The 27297-nt window shown below is 39.2% G+C and overlaps 1 protein-coding gene across 5 annotated transcripts in view; it reads right to left on the bottom strand.

Moving 5' to 3' along the window:
- Nucleotides 1-9834: 9834 nt before the first annotated feature.
- Nucleotides 9835-27297, bottom strand: part of PLXNB2 (plexin B2) — a 253194-nt gene continuing 235731 nt past the window's right edge. For all 5 annotated transcript variants that reach the window (XM_033057708.1, XM_033057711.1, XM_033057709.1 and 2 more), the window contains 8 exons: nucleotides 26610-26694; nucleotides 20530-20684; nucleotides 18750-18910; nucleotides 18012-18159; nucleotides 17452-17516; nucleotides 16677-16752; nucleotides 14540-14614; nucleotides 9835-11736 (listed from right to left, as the gene is read on the bottom strand). In XM_033057708.1, the coding sequence (XP_032913599.1) occupies nucleotides 11632-11736; nucleotides 14540-14614; nucleotides 16677-16752; nucleotides 17452-17516; nucleotides 18012-18159; nucleotides 18750-18910; nucleotides 20530-20684; nucleotides 26610-26694 (870 nt within the window). In that variant the 3' untranslated portion in view covers nucleotides 9835-11631. The remainder of the gene's footprint in view (nucleotides 11737-14539; nucleotides 14615-16676; nucleotides 16753-17451; nucleotides 17517-18011; nucleotides 18160-18749; nucleotides 18911-20529; nucleotides 20685-26609; nucleotides 26695-27297) is intronic.

Genomic DNA, 27297 nt, shown 5'->3' with positions numbered 1-27297 from the left:
ATAAAACATTGTAAGAACCTGGGATCTCTTTTCTGTCATTATTGCTTAATTACTCATTAAAACATTGAGAAGAAGAAATGGATGCAAGAATGCCTGTGGGTTTCTTTGTTTCTAGGCATTCTACAGTATGGCAGTGCATGGCAAAAGCTTTTCTTCTTCTCTGGGCTGAGAAGGGAACACGAGGTTGCAAAGGGGAGAGTAACAAATGAAACCATTCTGCTCCTCTGAGCTGGAGATCAAGCTTGTCACATCAGACTGCATCCTAAGACTCAGGATATTTTGTATTTTCCTAAAGCTCCAGTTTCTAGAATTGAGAAGTAAGCCCTTGTGGTTTTAGTGAGCACCTAGAAAAAACAGAGGACATTTCAAGGTTTAGGGCCTAGAGAGCAAATAACCCTCTGTTTCATAATTTTCTCTGTTTTAGTCCTTGCTCCTGGAGCAGTTGGTCAAACTGAGGATCATAACTGCGTTTCTACCTCCTGGGACACTAATGATGGAATACACACTTCAGACAAACCTCTGGTGAACATAGGACATGTCTCCTGGTTTTAAGCTCTCTTTTTACCTGGTGACAGTGAGGAGCTGTGGGCAGACATTTGTGCATTACTCTTCTAGGGATTTATCCCTGAGGAGAGAAGATGAGGAACATGACATGTCCCAGGCCTGCAGGGTCGGTAGTGCAGCAACCTTCATGTACTGATTTCAATGATGAATGTGTTCGACTTGAGTCATACAAAATCAGCTTTAAAAATTCATATTTCCTTTTTCCTCCTGTTCCTGGTGGCTCAATGTACTCTTTGAAAAATGACACACTTCTCTCCAAGACCACTTGATATTCAAACAGCTAAACCACTTTTAACCAATGCTTTATTGAAAAGATTTCCCCCTGGCCTTGCTAGCTCTTTTGGGCAAGCACCTTTTCTGACTTGCCTTGGAGATGCATTTATGCTTCACATTAAAAAGACCAAGAAAAAGATTTTGAGATAATTCTTGTCAAGCAGCAGAGTTGAACTTTAGGTTGACATCAAAGTTAGGCCAGGAAGAGAAAGCCCTGGTGTGCAGAGGGTGACATGTCCTAGGCCAGCCCAAGCATGGTACAGCTGCCTCTTCATGCCATGTGTGCAGCAAAACCACCCAGCTGAAGGAGAGGCATGCTGATGCAGTACAGCTGATGGCACTGGAGGGGGTGAGTATTTTGGCTTCTTTGGATTATATTGTTGTTTTAAATAGATGCTTAGGCAATTTTTATATTCTAAACAATGACAGCTGGAGACAAAAATCTGCTGTGGGTATGTCTGAGAGCTGGTGTGAAAAAGCTGTGATCACACAAAGAAAATTTTATACCTTGTTACTCCCCAGAACAGTTAGGAGTGGACAAGGTTTATGTTGATCACAAATATTCATAGATTTTGCTGTCTTTCCTGCAATACCACTATCTACATTTGCTTCTGGAAGATATTCTAGATGTGTGGCAGGGAAGTTAAATTTTAACTAAGTTCTTTCTTTCATGATATAGCTGTTCTCTTTCTCATTTATATCTTCAGTAAGTGTTGATAAATGTTCACATTTGCAGTAAAATTCAGAGGCAAAGACAGTTTCATCTTGGTTTTGCAGTGACCATATCTGAGCAGAGACTATTAATATTGATCATCACAATCTAATTCAAAGCACAGAGTAAAATGCAGGGATGTTAAAGCCTTGGGCAATTGTCATAATTTACTGTTAAGGAGAAAACTTTATGGTTAGCTGCCTGGATTAAAAATCCCTAAGAGTTTTCCACAGGAAAGTTTCATTAAAGGCATGCAGTATAGATAAATGCAGTTATACAACACTCTCTCCTCACATATATAGTTACATGTATATTTATGTATCTGTAAAATCAAATTTCCTTGCTCCTGTTAAATGACATTTTACATAATTTGAAAAAGAAAAAATCTTTAAAATACCATATAAATCTTCATGTCACTTATGTTGTATTTTTATATTATCTTCTATTTCCTTCCACTCAACCAAATGTTTTCTCCTCCCAAAAAATCCCCAAATCAAATCCAGAAGGACGAGTCAGCTTCACTCATTCCTATCATCACGTCTACATGGAAACATTTATCCAATCGTAATCAGTTTTGCATCATGGCAATATTTAACTCGGCTTGAGAAAAACACTTTGATGCTTTCAAGCACCAGTTTGGTGCTGTGGGCTGGGGTGAGGCTTGCCTTGCTACCTGGATATGTCAATTTGATGCAATCAGCTGGGAGCATGGCAGTGCTCAGCCTGGACTGTGGTATGTGGGGATGAGTTTTGTCAGGGCAATGCAAGCTGGAGCTGACACCAGCCCAGTGAGCCTGAACTCTGTGAATGGTCTGGCAGAGGGGCACAGAGCAGCTCTTGGCTCCCTTCCTGTGGTGGCACTGCGTGTCCTGCAGGGCTTTGCTCATAGCTGGGGCATGCACAGGACCCTGTTTGTGCGGATCGAGGAACTGTTTATGCATCATTGTGTGCTTGGTGAGGTAGAGCAAGAGGTGTGACTTCAGGCAGGGATGCCCAGGTTAAACATCTTAGTGAGGAGCACAGGCAGAGCCCCGGGGCTGCAGTGGGGCTGTGCCAGAGAAGAGCTGCATTCCTCCCTAGGCAGCAGCAAGCGCTTGCCACAGGCGGTCATGTCCTCTGAGAATACACACTTCACTATGGGGGTATGTCCACAACATTTTAGGCAGTCATAGATGGTAGCAAGTTGCACTCTTTAACTTGTTACAGGCTGGCAGATCTACGTTGCACCCACATTTACAGGATGGGTCAGCCTACATGCTGAGAAACACTAAAAACCAGGCCTCATGTCCTTTTCACAGATGCTAAATCTCCACAGTTTGTAGACTGCAACTTGGGCAAATTTCATTTCAACAAAAAGCTGTATATATTTGAACAGACAGGAGTTTTTCTTTGAATGATGGATTTTTATTTAAATGATGGATTTTGAACACATATCACCCTTGCCAGGCTTATTTTTCCTATCTCCACCTTGTGTCTGATTTTTTTTTTTCTCTACAAAGCCATGGAAAATTGTAGCATGGAGATAGCAATTTAGCTGGATAAATTTTAATTTTTCTGTATGCCAGCAGGTTAGATTTAGGATCCAAACATCTGGAATCTCAAGTTTTATTCCCAGCCATGCAATTGAATTGTGTTTTAACTTAAGGCAAGTTTGGTTTTGCCTTCATTTTTTATCTTTTCATTTTCTGTTGCATCAACAAGAACAGGATACAATCTCACAGAGCTTAATATTTCAAGATTTCTGGGTGAAGACAGGAGTCATTCCATATGATAATCCTATGTCTAATATCCAGGCTCAAGGACTGGCAACCTTCTGTGTGCAGAGCAGACACTTGGACAATGGTAGGAACCTGATAAATGGTCTGCTTGGTTTCCTTCTCTCCTTACCTCAGACACCTGCATCAACCTCCAGTTTCCTCTCTTCTGCTGATCATGTTAAAGCACTAGCTGTATTGATTTTAGAGCAAATATAATTGATTTTAGACTAAATCTCCTAGAGCTTGCAGGAGAGATTCAGAGTCCGTTTAAATTACTAGGGACCCCGATATGCTTCATTAGATCCGTGGTGAGCAGGGGCAACATCTGCAGCATAGTAATAACCAGATCAAGGCTCCTGCTATGTTAATACATAAGACCACATTGAAAAGGGAATGCAGATGGACCTGATCTCATCCATTCACCAGCTTCTTTATTGCTTAGTAATTTGGGTGCATTTATTTTCTCATTACAGGCATGGGTGATATGGCTGATAGCTGTGTTGTATGATATGATAGCTGTGTTTCTGTCACATTCTTGAATCTTAGATCCAAGCAAAACACCCAGCAGTTCTAATGAGAACAGAATTCAGCTCCATTTGGAGAAATAAAATACTTTGGATTGCAAGGTTAGAATGTTCTTAGTAAAGGAATTTCCTGTAGTAAAACCAAACCAAAACAAAAAACCCAAGCAAAAACAATCATGGAGAAGTGACACAAAAAAAAGTATCTGGGTTTGTTATCAAGGAATGCAGAAGTCTGTGTTTGTTATTTTTGCATGCAGATAGCCCATAACCAAGCCCAACTACACATCACTGAAATAACAATGTCTACATCAGCCTCTGTGGAGAAACTTGTAAACAGAGGAGAGTCACTGGGAAGTTTGGAAAAAATGACTATAACATTCTGCTCTTGTGAAGGATAGTGTGACTATGAGTATATGTGTCTTGGCATGGCAGTGACTCTTGGTGCCAGCTGTACTGCTCAGCACTGGACATACGTCTATGAACAGCCGTACAGACACAGTTTCGCTGTATCAGTGGTGCAGCAAACTCAGTGGAACCAGAGGTCTGATCTGCTTCCTGACCTTATGACTCAGGCCTCACTGGCAGGAGGCTAAAATGAGCATCCTTTCCCAGCAGATAGTTAACAGAAATTTTTTGGCTGCAGACATGCTAATTGGGTCATCACTAAGTGGAGAAAATCTTCTGATGAGACTCTTAAATCACCTGTCAGAGAGCAGTTTGACTTAATCAGGAGCTAACCAAAGCCCAGCCTATAATTCATCAGACTCAATCAGTTCTTAGAAAACCACAGGAGCTAGTAGCACAAACCCTTAGCTAGCCCAGCAGGTGGGGAAATGGCCTTGGCTGGCAGACCAGCAAAAGGGCAGAGCCTCCAGCCCAGCTGGCAATCCCCAGCTTACCCCAAGCAGCACATGGATGCAGACCCACAAAAAGGAATTGCTTAAGAGGTTAAAATGAATAATTCAGCCCTCCTTTGATTTGTTTTAACTACTGCAGAATGTGTGTCCTGCCACATTACTTCAACCTTGGAATGAAGTACAAATAGATGTGATTCAGACTCTAAATATTTAAAGCCAGAATCTAATTTTAGATACATTGTGTGTGCTGTCATCTCAAAAATCTGCTAAAGAGAGACAATGATGGACAGCACAGATTGAAATTAGATTCAAGCTCTGTATTAGAAAACTTGCCCTGCTAGTTCACATGAATGATTAACCACAAAGAAACTTATGTCTGTCAGTGACAGCAGTGCTCAAATGTTCTTTGTCGTCACTGTTTTCATTAACTTTAGAAAAGAATAGTCCAAAACCACCTCACAGGGAAAGGAACACCTCCCCTTTCTCCCTATTTTCTTAAAGAGATGCAGCTAAACTATTAACTTTTTCCAGTTAAATGGAAAACAAAACCTTTCTAATCTTCCTTTCACTGAAAAGAAAAATAAAATCACAACCGTAACTTAAATCAAAAGCTGTAATAGTACTTGGACAGTTACAGGCTCTTACTATAGATAGGCAGGTCAAAGCAATCAGCATATGAATCTTCACATACAGCCAGCAAAGCCATAACTTGACACAGCTCTCTATCGAATATTATTGTAAGAGGAGTAAGCCCACCAGGGCACGACCCTATTAAATACCAAACCTGTAGCTCCAAAATAGCACAAAACCTAGATGGATGATCTCATCTCCAGCAGTAATGTGCCAGAATACAAATAGAGGATTGTCACTGCTTCAAGTGCACGAGGAAACAAAATAAGGCCGTGTTAATATAAAGGGTGGAATATACATTGACAGCTGAGCAGAAGAACCTGCTACTGCTGAAAATGATGGCAGTCTTTCTGGTCCCTTTGCTGGACATTAAGGCCTCAGTACGGGACTCTTGGATATCATAACCATACAGCAGCCTCACAAGACAAACTTTAGTCCATTAAAAGAATCAATGAGGCTAAACACCCACACCAAGCAAGTGAACTGTGAGAATCTAGCCTCATCTAAAGGCGAAATGATGTTAATATTTATGTCTCTTTCTCATTTAGGGCTAGCATAGTGCAGCCACCAGTCCAGGGTAGAGTGCTGAAGATTTTAGGTCGAGTTCAGACCAACTAAGAAAGGCCATTCATGCATCAGATGTAAATGTATGCACATCAGATGTAAATAGCAATGTATGTGTAGGGTACATTATTAACAATAAAATTAGATGGAAATGTTTTATGTTTCAGTAAGGATGTCTGCCCTAGCACAAAAAAAACCCCACTTCTATAATTTTCCAGTGAGCTGAGCCTGGGAGAGTCTGAGTGTCCATGGGGTGCTTTGGCGATGAAAAGTGCATGATTAATCCAGGCAGTGATTGTTTCCTTCCTTGGGCTTTCCGAGGAATGTAGCATTGTGGTTCAGAAACTGCCACTGAAACACAAGGTGAAAACCCACACGAAGAAGGATCACATGAAGGAAGATGAGGAAAGCAGCCAGACCCATGATAATAGAATTCCAAATAACATCCTGGAGGCAGTTTTACAATTGTGAGCTTTGCCACAGACCTAGATGTAGCTGCAGGAAACATGGATTTGGGTTTGTTTTAAATCCCATGGATTGGCATCCAGGCTCTGCGACTAGCAAGCATGATCTCTTACTGAATAGAAGCATAGCCACAGGAGAGAAAAGATTAAGGGTATCAAAGGAATACATTTTTTCATTTCACTCCTTTCTTATTACAGTAGATTAAAAGAAAAAAGTGAGTTTTGTTCAACATTCAATTTTGAGGACAATTAAATAAGCCAAAAAAATTGTTCAGAATTAGAGCACTGAATAAAGGATTTCAAAAACACAGTGTGTGGTTCATGGTGGGATTTTTATTTCCTTTTAAGATGAGCCATATACAGCTGTATGAGATCTATTGTCCTCTGTCCCACTGAAGAAATAGTTTCTTTCTGAAGCGTCCAATCTGTTAAGACACATAGGTACTTTAAAAGCTTTAAAAAAGAAGGAAAGCACTCAAACTCTCTTCTGGTTCAAATGGCAATTATCTGAGAAGCAGCAAAGAAACAGGAATAGATGGGTAAATGAAATAGCTTTTGATGGCCTGGCTATGAATGACAGTAGGATTTGTCCTCTTTGGTAATGACATGCAGCAGCAAGCAGTATGCACTGGCAAGACAGAAGTCAGCCCTGACTGTCTGGTACAACAGCAGTGATCTTTCACAGCATAGATGGTTATTACAAGCCTGCACAGGGGAAACCACTTTCTTCTCTAATGGATGGAGAATGTTCCTTGATACTGAAGCAAAAGGGGACACCATTTAAAGAAAACAAAACCTTTGAAAACCTTCTTGTAACTGTGGGTCTGGAAAGTCTCTTTTCCTTCTGTTCTGCAGGAACTGTCAAACACCAATAATTCCACCATCACTTGTGAGCCCCGTCAAGACAAAGGCTAACAAAAAGGGAGGCTAAAAGACCAACTCTAGTTTACAAATCCACCTTTCAAACTCATCATTCATCAACTGAAGGAGGGTTTCTCAAAATAAAAAAACACAGTCTAGGTATGTAGATTCTGAGAAAAAAAAGATTGATCATTATAGCTTATGTACTGCTGTTATTCATTCTCCAGTGAATCTTGTGCTCTAGGCAGATCTGGAAAAAAAGACAACTAAGAGAGGAACTCTGTGTGATGGAGAACATGGAATGCTTCAGGCGCAGAGTTTGAGGGAGGAAAGAAAGTCACAAGGGCAATGGTGCTTACATTTCCAGTGCTTCAACTCTAGTGACTAGAAGTGCCAAATTTCAACTCCACTGAGTGTAAGGCAGAATAACACAGGACTTAAATCAATGGTTTTTAGAAAAATGGAGGTAGACATCCTCCTTTAAACCTCTGAAGCAGACTGTCTCACTGCTCTGAACATCATCTCTAGACAGAGATAAAAAGGAAAAAAAAAGACCCCCAAATAATTTCCTCTATAAGTTTTTTCTAAGAGAAGACAACAGACTTGGGAAATGTCTTAAGCGATCTTTGCTCAAGATCAAAGTCTTTAGAAAGGAACTCCTCAGAGAACTGTTGTACCACATGCTTAAGCGCATATTCTGTCTAGAACCATTATCAAGATAAATAGAGATATTGGAACCCTAGGAAGCATGTAAAAGAGAGGTTTCCCAATCAGATTCAGAGATTGGGTTTTTCAGGCCATGTAGGTACATAACACCAAGGGCATACTATGGCTGAAAATGGCTGTGTTACTAATAAGGCTGGAGAACTCGGAATGGTAAAGTGCTGGCCACAAAATTCATGCTGGTAAGTCCAGGACAGCTGAATTTCAAGCTCAGACCCATTTTATTTCATAGTGCAGCTGGCTAAAAATCCTGCCATGTTACGACAGTTTGTGAATTTGTGAATTCCAGTTTGAATTTCTGAATTCCCAGTATGATTTTGTTTATAGTGATGGCTCTGTTTATTTTCAAAAGGTTACCAGAAAGGCCAACTTAAGAGAGTGCATGTAAATACAGCTCAGACTCAGCAGGCTGAGAAATGTGTCCAACACAGCAGGGTGCAGAAGGCAGAGGTTCAAATAGGACGTAACAGACTAATCAGAGATGTCCTCTTCAGGAGACATTATGAGTGCCTCACATATGTGAGCTAGCCAAGGCCTGTCCACCAATAACCGCTTGCTTATAAATCTACAGCATACAGAGAACAGCAAAAACATCAAGTAAGGTGTTAGAGGGAAACCTGGCAAAGGAATAGAGATTGAATTCCTGGCCAGAGACAAAAAGACCCCATTCCTGTTCAGTTGGGTGAGTTACTACATATCAAACAAGCATGTGCAGGGACCTTGTCCCATCCTAAGAGATCTCTATTTGCATGTTTGCTGGTAAGGAGGCAAACAAAACCTTGGAAAGACTGCTGTCAGCAATGGGATTTAGACCTGCTGGTGGTGGTTGAATGCCTGTAGCAGCCTCTGATCTAGGTCTGGGAGATTTCCAAGTAAAGGAACTTTGCTCCCAGCTGCTGCTATGGAGTAAAGTGATTCCTGTTTGGCAGCGAGAAGATTCTTGTGCTTTAAGAAGTGCCCCTTAGAGGAGCTGCAGAAGGGATGAAAAGGGGGAAGACCCCGAGTGAGCTTGTGAGCTTTTGCCTTTTGTCTTGCAGGTGAACCAGATATCAGGAGCAGCAGAAACCAAATGAGGAGCATGAAGGTATTAAGAATCAGATTGCTAAAATGTAATTAAAACTGAAGCGAAAAACTAGGCCTGGACAAAACAGAGCATCAGAGTGGAAAAACAAGCACTGGAGGAGCCTAGCCAAGAGTGGAAATAATAAAATAAACAAGCTCAGTTCTTCAATTCAAATTCTGACTTCATGCTTTCAGGACAGAGGACTTGAAGAAATTGAAGAACTGGCATTAAGTTTCTTTGTAACTGCAGCTGCTCAGAGTTATCTGCCTCTGTGTTCTCAGCACTGCAGCGCTGATAGCCTGCAGATTTCCCAGGATGTGAGCAAAGGGCACCAAGAATGGCTAATGGATCCATCATGAACTCTCACACATGCCAGCAGACACAGGCCAGTTGCCTCACAGGTAGGATCCAGCTACAGTCCCACTGCACCCCACAGCTGCAGCCTGCAAGTGCTCTGTGTCAAGTCCCTGGTGATGGGGGACAGCATATAATGTTCTCCCTGAAAGCCCTACTTGCTCAAGCAGGGCTTTCTGGTCTCTCTGGAGAGAAGCTGCTGAGCCTGTATTTTAATTGGCTTTCAGGTCCCAAGATTCATCAGGCAAGAAGACCTCACTCTGGTATGTTGCACTACATCCTTTATTCTCCAGAGTACTGTCATTTTTCAGAGCAAATGCCGATAAAAAGGGCATGATGTCAGGCATTCCATCTGCAGGATGTGCTGTGCTCCTCTGTTCCCAACCACAGACTGATGGGCACTGCTGCTCCATCACTCCCAGAGGGAGCATTACAAATCCTTTCAACGCCCATCCCCCCAGTTTCAGTAAAGACCCACTGACACTTGGTGGAAAAAACAACATTGTATTTGATTTACAATTAACAGGATTTACAAATAATGAAAAAGAAACGGATTAGCCATGAAATTAGGATGCCTTTGTTGATGAAAGAGTAACTGGCAAAGCACCTTCCTGTAGAAGTCGTATAGCTCAGTCCTAAACAGTATAAAATAACTTACAGCCCAGGCAGGTTCAGGAATGATTACAGACAAATGCAAGAAGTCGAATACAAAATAAACAAAAAAACCTGCTCACAGCCTAGTGGGCAGGAAACCAGTTCTGGTGAGGCTTGTGATTTTCAGAAAATAAAGGAAAGGCCCACCGACAAATACTGGGAAATTTTCAAAATGGGAAAAAAATAAAAAATATCAACAGACAGTAAAAGTCAGTGTGTGCCAACCTACCAGGCAGGGAGAGCGGGCAGCAGACACTGCATTAGCTTGCTGAGAGTCAGCAGAGTCTGGGTGCTTGGCAGGACAATGAATGAAGGAGTACAGATGGCAGCACTTCATTAAAATGCTACTTTACTGCCAAAAACTTGCAAGACAAAGAGAAGTAAAGTTCTCTGATGTGCAATACAGCAATTTAAGAAGACGTACCTAACTTTTTGATTTGCACGGAGCTTACCTATATTGTAAACACACACCTTCTGACAAGTTAGTTCAATTTTCTTTGCTATGGATTATAGTGTGTATTCAATCAAATGCAGCATTCCAAGGCTCAAAACTGACCGAGTGGTTTTCAATAGATGGGTATAGGATTTTTCCAATATCATACTAGTATTTTACATCACAGATACAATAAAAACAAGTGATGGTATTTCTAGGACAGTTCCAAGATTCAAATAAAAAAATCATCAGAACCATTCTAAAATAGGATATTATACATAATCAAATCATGTTAAACAGCACACTCTCGGCAAGCAGCTAATTACAAGCATTCTGCTGGTCATGTTTTTCACACAAAATTCATTCAATAGCACATAAATACTTATTTTTCTGATCTGCTTCTTTTTACAAAACCATTCATCAGATTCACAGAATTAGTACAAGTAAGGCACATTAGCATATATCATAAAACTCACAATAATAACAAAGAGTTTTAAAGTTTTAAGGACTCATTCCTTCTTTGCAGTGATTTCTGAACCAAACAAGACTTCATCAGTAGAACTCTTCTACACTGACATTACTCTTATTTCTCTCACAGCCAACTGTGGTGGGTGCAATACTGTGCATCACCATCGAGATAAATAATTAAATTTAGAACCATGTGTAGTAGCAAATCCCATTTTTAGATCTTGCAGAGAAATCAGACACTTTGTTCACTATGTTCATTATGAGCACTGATCAAGTTTTAGAGCTCTATGGAAGTCAATTTCCAGTTATCAAAATAAAAGGGGATATTGCATGTGTCTCTGAGTATGTTATTGTTTTCCTAGTACAAATATTGCTTAAGGTAGAAAGGATGCTATAGTATTGAATTTACTTGCATAATGAATCCTAAATGCTGATGTCTCAGATTCTACTAAATCAAATGAACTATAGGTTTTTCTTCTTCCACCCCCCACCCTGCCCCCAACCAAAGGACTTTCTTTCCCACAGAAAATTCATTTACACACAACACAGCTTTTAATTAGAAGCATAATTTACAGTAAAAATTCTTTACATTACACCTCTGCTATCAAAAAACCATGAAATCTTTCATTTAAAGTTGTAATTACACATTAAAAAATAGAACACTATTTCCTTAACAGGAACAATGATTTTGAACATCTTTAGATCAGATTTCTTTATTGCGGCTTTTGAGTCAAAGGTCAGTCACTTTATTCTCTAGCGCAGCTGCTATTTGCTGTAAACGGAAGGCAAGCTGCATTTTTTGTGCAGCTGGATCCTCTTCAAGTGCATTTATAATCTGGAAGATATAAACACAGAAAGTTTAGAATAATTTAGCTTAAAATGTATTACATAGTTCCAAGACCAAGAGTTTGATATTACTTTGGTTGTAAAGAGTCTTTTGCATTCACTCTGTACCGAAGTCCATCCATTAGTCTCCATGTTCTATTTTTTCACAAAGACAGTAAAAATTATTGTCTCTGTTACTTTATCTAAATTGCTGCAATGTTTCCCATTATGCTGGGATACAAGCAAATAATTAGGTAGCACTTTGTATTGTAAAATATTACATTCCAAGATGGAGCAGGCAGGGGAAGAATTTCCTTAGAGCTATTTAAGCAACAGTGCTTTTACTTACAGCGCACCCTACAAAGCTTAAGGGTCATTTACCATCAGTAATTATATCCCATCCCCATGAGCTTTAGTTATGAGAAGCTCCTGGGTGGTCCATGCACAGGCATATGGTAGGACAAGGCAAAGTCTCCTGTGTCTGTAGGCAATATGAGGAATAAAGCCAGCAGCTCCCTTTTGGATCCTGCCAAGAAGTGCCAAGACTCTGGCCCAGCACAACATAGCTCAGGAAAGCAAAGAGCTTCTCAGAGGAGCCCCCAGTATCCTACAGCCTCTGCTGTACAGAATATATATATAAGAGGATATGACTCTTAAGACACAAGGGATTTGAAAACAAGAGCCAGTAAAGGTCAGCTGTTATGAGAAGGCTTTTCTTCAAATAGAGTTTTTTAGGGCTTTCCAGATAAAATTCAAAAGGTTTTGAAAGGTTTTAATTTCCACCATCCTTTAGGAAAACCCTCCCAACCAGCTATTAGATTTCTCCATTACAAAAATGTGTTACATGACAAAACCATTCCTTTTCTAGAACAGGCTTTATTAATATAAGTCTGACAGTGTAATCAAGCAGAAACCTTTAGAACTGTTTAAATACTATATAAACTTGCAAGTACAAGGACTGGAAAAATGGAGTTTGCCTGTCACTACCTGTGGTTCTTATTACTTCTTGAATATCACTGACAATGGAGATTAATGCAGTCAGAATCAATCTAGGCAATAATTTCACTTTGAAGGACTGGTATAGTGTTTGCATTTCCAACACTGGAGCAAATTTGTTTAGAAATAATTATTTTAATGAATTTGTTTTTAAAGCGTGAAAATATTTTTACAAGACAGACTTAATAAACACTTACTGCAGTATTTAAACTGGGCCTAATTTAATTTGATATTGTTTCCTTAATTTAAACAATTATATCTAGCTGTAACTCCTCAAATCTGGACTAAATAATTCATTATTATCTCTACTGGTGAATATATCCTTCATATAAATGTGGACAATTAGAATGTACCCACTTAGTCACTGTCAAGCCCTGCAGAGATGCAGAAGGTACAGCACATGCTGGGAACCACTGTGTCAGTAATAAAGATGAGGGCAGCTGCAAAATGTTCCAATTTATGCAAATTAAAACATTTTCATGGAAAATAAATAAGCTTGATTAATTTTACTGAATGGTTCTTGACAGATTATCTCCACAATTCCGAATTAGCAGCCTTTTCATCAGATGCACCTCATTGTTACACAGTGATGTAGATGGAAGTGAAGAGCTGCAGCTACGTACTGGGGAGTGCTGGCCTGCCGCTGATGAAGTCCCACAGGCTGGTGACTCTGCCTGAGGTGTGGATGAATCAGGGATTTACAGTTCATCTGTCATTCAGGGTCCCTGAGTGTTTTTGTAAGAGGTCAAACTATGGACATGTTTGGGAAGGTGCTGAAAGCCAGCTTATCACTGGGATGAGGGGTGAGGGAATGCCGTGGGGCTGGTCTACATTCCTCTGTCCTTCCCCCACTGACCATCACTGTAAGACTTCTCAGGGTGATTTGATTTTCCCTGCTTGCATCTGTTTGAAGCTGGGACAGGCTGGCTGCTCCTGTATTAAGCAGATGCAGTGAAGGATGCGACTCACTGTCTTTAGTGCTAAATGTAAGTGAAAACATGAACTGTGCTGAGGTGCAAGACTAACCGAATAGAGCTCACATGTGCTGAGCTCCTTTTTGATTCGGCATCTGTTCTTACTTGCTTTAATTCAGAGAGTTTTTTGGAGGCATTCATTTCCATGGAAACCTTCGAATAAAAGTTTCCTTCTCTCTTTTTGTTTTCAGATTAAGTTTGGAGAGCCATAGCAAAGCCAGCTACTCTGAGATATTCTTTGTCCCCCTTTCCACAGGGTGTGAAAAACATAAGAAACTTTTTACACTGAAGCTGTGAGCCTGCTTTTGAATCAGGCTACATTCAACAGTTACTCTACTTTGGTTTACCTTAGCAGGCACTTCACTTGGGATGGCAAAACAGGGATGGTACCATGCACAGAAGTTTAAAGAGCATTTTAACTAATAAAAAGGACATGGCTCCAATTCCTACAAGCAAAACAAGTTTAACGGATTGCTCTTGATAAAAAAAGCACACTGTCTTGAAATGTGATGTAACTCGGATGACTCTTTGCTTGGTGACACTCTTATATACTTATTAGGACAGTAGAACTGAAGAGAAATGATTTAAAAATCTATTTCTCTTTCAGATCTTGTTAAATTACCCATTAAACGATCCCAACCAAAACCAGATAGCCATAATGAAATTGTTCATTTAAAAGGACATTCTCTTGACCAAGCAGGGTCTATAACTGCACCTGAACTTTGTTCAGCATTGCTTTTACCTGATTATTCAGAGAAATCCAGAAGTCGCTCCTTTAGACTAATGTTAGCCTTCATAACCTTTTCCCATTAATATTAAAGCATGAAAAAAGGCATAACTTACCTCATCATAGTATTTGTTAGTGTACTGGTAGAGTTGGTGCAGAGCCACAAGCGTGTTTAAGGAATCGGTATGTGCCTGTTAACACAAGCAGGCAGCAAACATGTCAAAATAGGATCACACAAAGCTGAAGTTATGCACATGCACAACTGCTGGGTACAACTGACAAGATTTCCAAATGCAAGCTCTGTGTTAAACTTTTGCTAAATGACACTTGGGGCAGAGAAAAGGAATAGAAAACTTTTGTTTGGTGATTTTTAGATCAAGACTTTCCCTCTGGTATTTTTCCAGCCTGCCCACAACTCTTAACGTTGGAGGTGGAAGGTATTTTGAACTCTGAATGTCAAACCACAGGCTACATCTCAAACATCTGTTAACAGCATGGGTGTGAAAAGCTAAAGCATTTACTCAGTACAATTTACATATTGTTGAGATATTAAGCATTGGTTCTGACACAGTCATCATGGGTGTTTGAAATCCTTTCTCCAACACTTTTTACATCCTAGTAATTATTCACACCCCACTATAGCAAAGGTGTAACTTATCAGTATCATAAGCACATGTACATTTGGAAAAAAACACCCAAATCATGAAGATAGAAAGGTGGGCTGGGGAGGGGTGGGTCTATGGTGAGAAGAGAGAGAGAGAGAGAGAGAGAGAGAGAGAGAGAGAGAGAGAGAGAGAGAGAGAGAGAGAAAAGACTTCAAATAAAGCAGGAAATAACCCTTCCATTACCTCATCTTCCCCCTGCCCCCACACATATGACTTACTCAGTGAATGTGCTCTACCTGTCTAAACAGATGTTCTTCATTCAAATGTGTAGGATTCAAGTCTCTAGCTATGCCTTTAGTCTTTTAAGTTAGTTAAGAAAATGAAGAATTGCAAAATATTGCTACTGGCATAAATGATTACCCAAAGGATAAAGCAGCAGAGAAACATCCATCTTCCCTTGCTCTATAAAAGTCACTTAGAGCTGGTCAAAATTTGCAGTGTTCAATCACTCCTTCCATATTATTTTTTATCATAATTTATAATGAAAATAGAAAGGAAGAGCATATCCTGCTGATGTTAAAACATTATATTGAATTTACTTTTAATCACCAAATGTTCTAATTTTATATACATCTCAATTTATGTAATAAATAAAGTGAACTGTAAAATGAAATGTCACTGCAGATGAGTTTTGTAGTGAATGACTGAAAATAGAAATGCTCTCATGAGGATGTTGATCTGCAAAATGTTAGGTCCTAAGGGCATTGAAATAAACAAACCGCAAAAAATTCCCCAAACATCCTCCTTACGCTAGAGCTCTTCAACTAAATTAAGCAAATAAGCAAGCCAGCCAGTAAGTACACTGCCTTCTTGCCCAGGCTAAACAACATCTTTAGGACTGGTGAGGGACTCTCCTGATTCTCCAAGTTCAATAGAGTGCTTCAAAGGCAAGAGCCTGCTCGAGCTGAGCTGAGCTGCAGAGCAGACAGGCTTTTTCAAGACTGAAGCAGATTTTGTAGTGACTTTGTTCCACCCATCTCCAACCTAAGTCCCACATAGCAACCATCCCACTCTGCTCTTCTCCACGTGAGGTAACCCAAATAACCTACAATGCAAAAACTGCCACTGAGCAAGGGCATTGTGAACTTCTCACATGTAGCATAAAGCAGAAGTGTTGCCTCTGTATAGACAGTTCTAAAATATGCTGTACTTAATGTTCATGCCTCTTCTTTAATTTCTGGAATCTAATTTTTGCTGTGGTAGCACTGTGAATTCAGTCACTACTCATTATCAGTATGATCAATGTTAAAAATTCTCTATATGCTGTGGAGAGAAAGCAGAGTTCAAGAGTGCTATAATGTTTCCACAATGGATGTGAAAAATCCAAACACCATGCTCTATTCCCTGCATAACTCAGATAGATTAGTGACAATAAGGATTCTTGATTCCATTCAATAATCAACATTTCAAAGGTCTAACAGTCATGACTACAATTAACAGGAATATTTCAGCAATTTATGAAATAACTCATCTGATATTTGCACATATAAAAAACCCCATTTGTTGAGATAGAAACAGAAGACAACATAAACCAATGCTACTACACTTGGCTCTAATTTCACAACAAGAAAATGGATGATATTCTTACCCTAGAAATCTCTGCTAGATGGGTATTCATATCTTGGTCACTCACTGGCACCATCTGACGAATACCTTTGTAGTAACTGCAAGAGATTAAAAAAGATTTTCAGTTTAGTTAAATAAACTGTGCCTTTCTGATAATTCTGCCATTGTTTCAAACATGCTTCCTTACTAACACAGGAGATACTCTACCACAACAGCCTAACAATTCCTTCAGTAATCCTGTCTACCAACATTAGTACTTTTGCTGTAGAGGCAAATCACACCTGACTGTACAGGAACATACCATAGGAAAAAAAAAAAAAATCTGTAATTGCAGATAATGATTATTTTAGGTCTTAAAACCGGCAAGGGTTTTGTTCTGTAGCAGATCTTCCATGATATTAACAGAATTACCAATTTTTAAATGAATAAAATCGGAGACAGAATAGATAAAAAAATGTTTCTGAAAATGTTTTTAGGATTTGGTCTCTACTGAGTTATGGAAGTGCAGCATTTCTTAGACAGATCATGTGGGTAGCAACTATGACTGCAGAAAACAGAAAGATATTTTCTCCCGAATGAATCTATTAATCTATCTGTACAAACAAGAATACACACTGGATCATAATGCAGCTCCATTTCAACTTTGCCAATGCTACCACCAAGGAGATCTTTAAACATTTGGGTGTAAAATTTTTAATATTTGATAGCTGACTTTGACTATATCAACATTCCCTTTTCCTCTTACAGAGGCTTAAAATCCTAACAACTGAATAACCATGAAAAGAGTTGATACTTACTCTTCCACCATTTTCTTATAGTTGGAGATTTCTTTCGCATAAAGTAATTTATTACTTGGAGAATCCTGAAAAATTTAGAATACAGAATAATGTAATTATTTATGAACATTTCTAGGAAGCAAAGAAAACCAAGAATGTAAGATCAAGCCTTTATATTCACATACACTCGAGCTTTACAGATTTTAACATCGGGATACTTATTGACATTGGTGGAGTTATTTCATAAAAAAGATGACATTTACACATGGCATTACTGCTGAGTTTTACATGTGTATCAATGCAAGGTGATAATAAATTATTGGTGGACCTGAAATAATCAGTTCTTTTTATGCTTTTTATAAAAGCAGTTGATATTTTCTCTGTTTTCAATAGTAACAATTGGCTACACAGAAATACTGACAGTTCACCAACCTGTTAAGTGGTGAAACGTTAACTTCATTATAAAACTAAAAAGAAACGATCAAGGCTGTATCTCCTCAGAGAATGGGTATTGTCTGTGAGGATGCCCTTTGTCTTGTCAGGCATGAGCATAGTCAGGATGTAGAATGCAAATCACTTACTCTGCTTAATTTGTGCTCTGTTCTTGTGCAAGCATCCATGAAAGTCTGTGCAATGACTGACAAGGAAGCATCCACTACTTCATGAACATGAACATCAAAGATGAAATGGGGATTTTTCAGTATGTTTACCCAGAATCTAAGAGGCAGGCTGCAAAGCAAGGAAAAAGATAAATAATCCTTTTTACACAATAAATATTCCACAACAAGAAAATCACATGAAATTAAGTATAGGCTTTGCATTTTGATCTCTTCACAACACTGATGTTTAATTTTATATTTCAATGTTTATACAGGCTTGTTTGGGTTCCATGCCTGAAAACCAACTCTTTACATCTCTCAGAAAAACTCCTATGAGAAGGATATTGAGTGCCCCAAAAGAGCAAGGAAGGATGTATGTGTGGTCAAAGAAATTATCAAGTAGTATGTATTAGACTTTGTAATTTGATAGGTAAATCTAGTCTCATTTGCCTTTTGCCTTCCTCTTCTCTGAGGAAAAACAAAAAGTAAAACATGGTAAATCTGCCACTGACAATCCCATAGGTAAACTGCTTCCATTTTTTTGCCGCTTCTAGGCTTACAGGGAATCTTTTTCATCACACAAACATATTATCTCAATTAAAATGATTCTGAGGATTATAAATGAAATTTACTTTGATTTGTGGTAAGAATCCCAGTATATACCTGGGAATTATACTCTTATTTCTCTGCAATACAAGTATGACTCCATTCATACTGTACCTGTTTGTTTTCCAGATGTGAATGGTATCTTCATCCTTGATATCATGTTTTTCTGCTTGCTCATCAAGAAAGTCAAAGAAGTATTTCACAGCTGGTGGCACCACTTGGTTGGAGTTGAGCACACTATGAAAGAAGTCATCTACAAACTGCTGAAGTGTCCCCTAAAAGCAATTTTTTAAAAATCAGTTACATTTGTGTTACAAGCTGAACTCAGCATCTTTCATTTCTATGGACATAATCCAGTTGCCATCACTGATGGCATTTATCCTGAGTGTTAAGAGTGACAAAAAGCAAACAATTTCTTAGAGCAGTGACTTTGTAAACTGCCAACATGGTAAAGACCTTCTAGAGCAAAATTTTATGTTCTAGACTCCAAAGTTGTGACTTCACCAGAGATCCTGTGGTTTGCACAGACAGGTGTGACTTCTGCTTGACAGAAGAAGCAGAAATTGGTTGCTACATTTACCCTTCAGGGTCACTGTGCACACATTATAATTTTTAGCCGCTTTTTAATGATTTTGCAACTTCCCACATCCAGTTTCTCTGACACCAGAGCTCTGCAGTTTTTAGAAAGAGACTGAGAGGAAGAAGTACCAGTGAGCATTTGGTCATTTTGTTTAAGGGCAAGCACACAGGCCTTATCAGACATCCAGTCTGACTCAGCTGCATGAGATCCATGGAGCCCAAGGAGTGAAGTGTCCAGAAGGGCTGTGCTCTTGGATTCTAGCATCTGCCTGGATCTTAGTAATGGCAGCCTCAGAGACTGTCCCCTTGTTTTAGAGAGGACCCTGTTGAGGCCACACAGAGTTAATCCCCAGCCAATTGATTCCCCTACAGGCACTTTTGAAAGGCTGTGTCTTCTTTCCAGGCATGACTCCAGCTGACAGCCTCCAAACAGGGAAGGGACCCAGATGGCAAGGGGCTCTAAGACATTCTACTGTCAGCTAGAACACACAAGTCTCAGCATTGAAGAGGTAGCTGTAGCTGTGATCTCAGCTGTGACACCTCACCAACATTTCATGAGTCAGTAAAGTTCCAGACTGGTAATAATCTATAAAATGGTTACTGGAAATGCAAAGCAGTGGCTTTATTAACAGAAAAAAAGGATACAAGCTTCTTTTTAGCTCTTCATCCTGAGTCTATGTCATCTATCTGAAGACTTTCTTTCATATCCACTTCCATGCTTGGACAAGTGGCCTTAGATGGAGCCAGACCGACTTTATTTTCACAAAAAAGAGCCTGGCTTTTTGGTCATTAAACACATTATTCTAAATTCTTTCTCCAAGGAGAAACATTTAAAAAACTTATTTTGCTCATTATCAATTCTGCAACGTAGGCACTAAAAATACTCTAAAAGGACTATTAATATTTGGAAACTTTTTTTTGAGTTTTACTGGAACATTGATCACATACAAGAATAAGGCAATATAAGGCTCTGTAGGAGTTTATAAAGCATTGAGTTCAAAAGAATACACAACAAAGTATTATCTAAACAAGTGGCATAGAGTAGAATATCCATCTTTGTCTTACAAGGAAAATCCTTATTTAACGATCACGTAATCGTGGTTCTCAGCTTTGATCAGGAGCTGTACTTTATCTCTTTCCCAATAATGTTCCTCAGGGCATATTAATCACTTGAAACCTTGAACACCAGCTTGTATGTACATGACACATATTCCAAATCGCAGCTGAACACATGACTAGTATTTGCATTTATTTCCTTAGCTGTATCTGAAAATCTGTAGAAGTAAAGAGTAACTATAGCACATCTGAGCCCTACCTTCACAGAAAGAAGTCTGGTCAGGTAGATTTCTGTAATAGCTTTGGTCCTCTCTTTTTCTTTCACACTGCCCCGCTTTGATTTACCTTCATCCATTTCATCCACTGGCCGGACTAGATGCCAGACCTTATTTTCATCTTCCAGGAGTGCATGCCCTAGAAACAGTAATTGCAATAATTATAAAAAACACCCAACCCCAAAACAGCAACACAAAATATACATATATATATATACACACATACATATACACATGTTCCCTATCCTTAACATACCTGTCCTCTTGCCTAGGTTACTACATTCCTGTCCAACATATAAAACTCAAGTACTAAACGTTCAGCGGTCCAGACCTGAAAAAGCTTGTTTTTGTCAAGACCAAAGGGAAAGGAAAGAATCACACAATAGGAAAACTCCTATTTGGTCATTGTCCTGGTTCAAGCCAGGACAGAGATAACTTTTGCAGTAGCCAGGAGTCATGGCTGGGACATGGAGGTTGCCTCATGTCACTGTCACAGGTGGGGAGAATGGAGTTTCCTCTGGGGACAAGGGGTTCCTTCCAGTGGAGTAAGTGTGGAAATGCCATTTCCAAGCTGGAGGGAGCAGTGGGAGCAGCATGACAGAGGGAGCAGTCAGCTACTGTCTGTTACTGGGAGTTTCCATGGTGAGCAATAACATTTCTTTTCTTGTATCCACTGTCATTAGTCTTCTTTTCTCATCTCATTGCTCTTTCCAGTAAATTGTTGTTATCTCAACCCATGATTTTTACCTTTTGTGTCTCCCATTGTCCTCTCCATCCCGCTGCAGGGGAGAGGGAGATGGAGGGGGAAGAGAGCAAGCAGTGCCTGGCTTGGAGTGGTAGAAGAGTAAATTGGAGAATACCATTCCTAAATCACAACATTCATGTAAATGTAGTATGGGTATGTTTTGAGGTTCACACAATCAAGTTCTTTACTTCTTTGTGAATTCTTGAAGACATGATCAAGTCACAGAATCTTAGCTAGGTCTGACTCCATAGCCACCACAGAAATACCAGTTGCAGCCTACTCCTGGTACAACCTTTTTTCTAGGTAACACTATTACAATTCACATCTTTACCCCAGTTGCTGAGGTCAAAGTATGGTACCTCAGTTCAAACCTTCCTTTTATCAGCATTTGATAAGTACCACTTGACTTTGTAGCTAAGTGGAGGGAAAATACATTCCTTCACTGAGACAACACGAACTCCAGAAGCCAGAGGTAATGACTGAAGCAAATTCATATCCATTATAATAAGATTTAAAAAAAAAAATTGTTCATCAGGATATAGTTTAAACCAGAGGGAGAGACTCTCACCAAGTCTGTTACAACAAAGCAGAAACAGGAGTGAGCACTTGGATGATAATGACAGCTGGTCTGGTTACAGTGCTCACTGTGCTACCTGGGGCTTGGACCGACAATCACACAGTGGATAAAAGCAGCTTTGCATTTCATCATCAACATTATTGTTCAGACAAACTCCATGCCTAAGAATCTTGTGTTACAGACAGTTCTAAAAGGGATAATATAATTGTTTTAAGTTGTCATTAATAGTCCTTGAAATGCGTTTCTGTGTCACTTTCAAATCTCCCGTTTTCGTTTGTTCTTCCTTTAATTCTAAACTTTTGTGTCTACTTGGCATAGTCGCTAAAATCAATGGCACTTTTCCAGTAGAAGTTATTGAATCAGTACATTTAAAATCATTGACATCTTAAAAATATGGAAGCTATTTTTCCCATAAAAATTGTGATTCAGCCCCACTGTACAAATTATTTTGGATTCTGTTAAGTTTTATGCCTTAATATACACCACTAATATAACTGAATCCCAGTTACAGCACAAAATATCAGTTTTTAACTTTACATTAACTTTGACTATAATAGTTCATTAACTAAGTTCCTCAATAGTGACACTGAATTTCTCAGCTTGCACGTACATTCAATATTTTACATCACAGGGGAAAATAACATTCAAGAGTAATCTTGCTAAGCCAACACCTTATATGTTCTCATGAAAAGCATTAGTTATGCTTTCATGAGAATATATATGCTTCTAGGACATTTGCTTTTTTTAACAAGTTAGAGAAGAAATATAAATCCCACATTAAATCACATTGTCCTTTGAGAGTCCTTAATTCAACTTAGAAGTTCATGTGAATGAAGCCAGAAAAAATAAAAGCTATCACTTCATTTTGAAGCAGTTGTGATTTCACAATCGATTGCATTCATGGCAGTAATCTGCCAGTACGGTAAGAACCACTGCTGGGCATGAAGTACGGGATTTCTTTTGCAATCCATGTTATTTACTTTTGGAAATTAACAGATCATATCATGCACTTAGACCAGAAACTATATTCTAGCCTTATGTCAGTTGTTTGGTACACTCCTTTGAATCAAAGGAATTTATTCTCTCTTTGCCCTCCTGATGGCATATGATCCAGTTTAACTTTGGACAGAAGAGGAAACAGCTAAAGGGTTTCCCACTGACATTACTGGCTCTCACATGCAGCTGAGTTTGTTCTGTGTTTGTTTAGCAACAGAAGAATTGGCTACTAGTGGAATAGCAGTTATTTCATAGGAAAGTGAGGATTAAGAGACTACAGCTCAATCAGATGAACTTCTGCAACCCGAAAATCTCACTTCATTGCTATAAAAAGCAAGAAGAAAGAGGAAGAGAAATTCAGAACATGGACCAACAAAACATGTTAGCAATATAGTTGCAAGGAGAAAACAACAGTTCTATTTTCCTCAATGAGAAAGTAAGAAATGAAGAAAATAAAAGATGGGAGAAATACCTCCTTTTTATCTCCTTATTCACACTAAGCATCAAGCTGTAAGCAGGAAGAAGATTGTGTCCAGGGCACCAAATGCTTCCCCCTGAGCTCTTTGTCTTGGCCCTTGGGCATTCTTTGGATATTTATCCAATATAAAATAAGAATTGGGGTGTTGGGAGGAGTGTTGATAGCAAAAATAGACTCTGCTGACTAATTACAGTGGAAGGAACCATGATGTAAACATCAGACAATGCAGCCTCTTTCCACTTGTGTGACTTGCAGCAAATTATCTTCCTTCCAGTCTCCCCTACCCCATGAATACTGCTCCATGGAGATGAAGGACGGGCTGCTTTAACAGATCTGCTAATTAGTATTTCCAATCTGCAACCCTGTGCCTATTTCTATTCAGATTTAAAAAAGGAAAAAAAACCCTACAAAAACAAAAAAACCCCAAAACCAAATATCAGGAAAAGCCACCCAAAATAACAGAATGTGCTATTTTGGTTTATATTTCAGCACAGAAATACTAGTATGAAATCACTGGAATCATTTTCCTTCTTGATGCATATTAGTAACTGCATTTATTGTCTCCAGAAGCAAAAGATGCTGCTTTTAATTTGTCACAATCTCCAGCTTCCAGTGTCTTCCTGTTAGAAGCTCTGAATAAAAGCAGCATAGAAGCAATGCCAGGTTTTAGAGCAACATCTCTGAACATGGTTTTACATTTTCGGTTGGTGCAAAGCCTCCTACTTTGGCTGACAGTCAATGGCTTCAGCTGACACTTCTCAATGCAAAAGGTGCAAGTTAATGAGACTGAATAAAAGGAAATCCACTTTGTCACAAGCCTCATTCATAGTCAGGATAGGATTTCTGTTTATTCAAACCCTGTAAATCCCTGTGCCATATAAATGTGTATGTGTGGGAGGAGAAGCCTCTGATCCTCTCCTCTCCCTTTTACACAGTGTCTCACAAATCATGGTCACAGCAGGCTCTCACTTTCTATCAGCTTTGTAACATTTTATTGCTTTCCAACACAGCAACTTGGCACCAGATAGCTCTGAGGACCTTACAGTGCTAAAGAAAGCAGGGTAGCTTGGCATGAAACACTGTCATCCCAAATTTGTACACTACCATGGTGCAAGACAGGTGTGGAGAAGAAACACGGTGGAAGTTGTTTGCACCTGATAGTTTGGGATCTGAATTCTCTGCAGACTTTTCTCTCACATACAAGAGCCCTTCTGTGACAGCACCATCCCCAGAAGTCTGCTTTTCCTTCACAATTTAGTATGCCAAACAGATAACTAAGGAATTCACCTTGAAGTACAGATTATGCTGCTCAAAGAGCTTCATTATACTGAATCATATTAATGATATAATTGCAGGGAAGGAGGAAGGAAAATAATAATTCTAACCCAAGAAAAAAAGAAAAATATGTGATCTGGTCCTCTACTGCCTGCCAAAAAGGTAGAGAGGTGAGGAGGAGGAAGACTGGCAGTCCAGAACAGAAGGCTGACCACTCTTCTATATTAAGAAAGCAAAGCAAGTTAAGGGCACTACCAGGCTCCATTCACAGCCCACTCCATTTCTTTAGAGGTGAAGTGACTATAGCCCCATTCACCAGTGCAACCAAACTGAACAGGGAGTAGGAATCAGCACCTTGCCTGGCTGCACTCCACTGCCTTCTACATTAAACTGGAGGCTTTTTAAGTTAACATGCTGGGTTGGCCACTGCTGTGACAGAACAGCCACTGCTTACTCAGCTACGCCAGGCACTTGAAGTAAAAGGGTGAGGATAGCAGCAGCAGTATGGACACGACCACTAGAAGACTCTTCTTTCCGGGGAAAAAAGTTTCAAAAGAATCCAGGAGAACAGAGTAAAAAGTAAACAGTAAGTAATTCTGCCCATCTTAATTTCCTGTCCAACACTCAAAACAAATGAAAGTCTGAAACCCTTCTGCTAAGTAGCCATATATGTCAGAATTATCAGCTGAGATGCATTTTTTAAAAAAATGTACATTTCTGGCATATAATTTCCAACCTGTTTAACTGCCCAGCCCTCAAAACGTATTAAATCTAAGATCAGTAAATCTGTTTAAAGGAATGAAACTATTAGGTGAAGTAATGATCTTTGCAGTCAGTGTTAGACAGAAAAGCATATCAAATGAATTCATGGGAGAAAGAATGATCTCAACAATTATTGTTCCATAAATCTAACTTTTACCTCATATAAAATAACTGAATATAAGGATAAAAAAACCCAGAGCAACTGAACATCTGAAGTCAGTAAAGGAAATATATGTGACAAAAAACATATATTCACAAGTAAATACTGCAATAAAAATCTCAGTGCATTCAAGGCTGTAATGGATATTGTGTCTCAAGATATTTTGAAATATAGAAAACTGGTCTAGACAGAACACTAACATGTAAAAGTAAAAGCCTTTACAATGGGTTGCAAGCTAACAGGTTGACTCCTGTGAAGTCCAGCGTACTGTAGCAGACAGCAATACAGGAATCACACAGCAGATGCATTAGTGATGTGAAAGAGAAAAGAACATTGCAAGGAAATTCCTGACACTCACTTTCAGAGGATTGAAAACATCAAAAAGAGCAAAGGAATTCTGAAAAAATGGTGCATCTAAAGACACAAAATTAATGGAATGATCAAAGCCAACTAAAAAGCCCTGGGAAAAAACAAGTTATCATAGCTGGTGAAACATCACCCAAAAGGGAGGGAGACACAAAATCTGAAGGCACAGAGATGAGATTGCATGGTAACACCGTTGTAAGAAATGCAACAAAAAATTACATCACATTCTTTATGTCACATAGAGGGGAGCTAGTCTCCACTGTGGTTCATCTAGAACACTGCATTTAATTCTCAGTCTAATAAGAAGTGAAATAAATTTGAAGACCATGAGTAAAGGTTGAAAAAAGGAGAAAAAGAGGTGAAGCTCTGGGAAGATGAAATGGACAGTTTGACTATAGCTGTAATGTGATTAAAAAAACTAAATATGAAAGGAAATGTTTAATAAGAGTGCTTTCTATGAAGCTGGGGTATGGACTCACAGCAATTACAGTTAAAGTCCTTGGGTTTAAGACTGTTATAATGAGGGCAAAGAAAACCATTGCAAGTGTACAGTGGGTAACACACAACAAATAAACCCTATATAGTCTGGTGGGGAATATCTAGCTCCATGGAAGTGCTTGAAAAACAAAATCAAAATGGCAGCATCACTCTGTAGGTTTTGACTTCTAGTCATCTTGAGAGGCACGGAAGCCACAAGATACTTACTTTCCCCTGGGACATCTTGCTGATTATCCTCTGGCTGCTGGGAAATTCCCATTTTTGATAAGATGAGTGTGGCACCATCTCGTACCTTTGAAAATACAAACACAGAGATATTCTTCAAAAGAACCACGTACTACTGAACTTCTTTCTTAAACCATAAACTGAGGTTTCTGTTCCTAGTTGCAGGGAATCTATGACAAATGCAAAGAAGAAGCCTTCCAAGGCTTCTTGGGCAACTGGCTCTGCAATTCAGAACAGACTCCCTCCCGCTCTGTAAGATCTCCCATCAACACCTCCTCTGAGATTACAGAAATATTAGGAGCATTTTCAAAGCTTAAGTGGTTCCTCAGCCTGGTGTAAGTGCCTGGGTTTATCATGAAAATGGGGTTTATCATGAAGAATCAGACCTGTCTGTTTTCTTAGGGAAAACCAACCAACTTTTCTCTTTTCCAATCAGGATTAACTGTTGTTAGAAAGCAATAAATAGCATGAAAAGGAAAGAGAAGTGGATTGTGAGTGTGTGGTAGAGTGCAGAGTATGAAACCTAAAACAGACAGTACAACAACGTCAACATCTGCTCTCCTGATGGGCTTTTGAACAAACCAGACCAACTCAAAATCTATTTAACAGCACAGTGATGACAAAGACAATTCTCAGGGGTAGGAAGTGGTGGAGAAAAGAAAAGATGAAT

Source organism: Catharus ustulatus, chromosome 4, assembly GCF_009819885.2.
Source record: "Catharus ustulatus isolate bCatUst1 chromosome 4, bCatUst1.pri.v2, whole genome shotgun sequence".
NCBI lineage: Eukaryota > Metazoa > Chordata > Aves > Passeriformes > Turdidae > Catharus > Catharus ustulatus.
The sequence above is the reverse complement of the archived record's forward strand: the minus strand, read 5'-3'. Positions and strand labels throughout refer to the sequence as shown.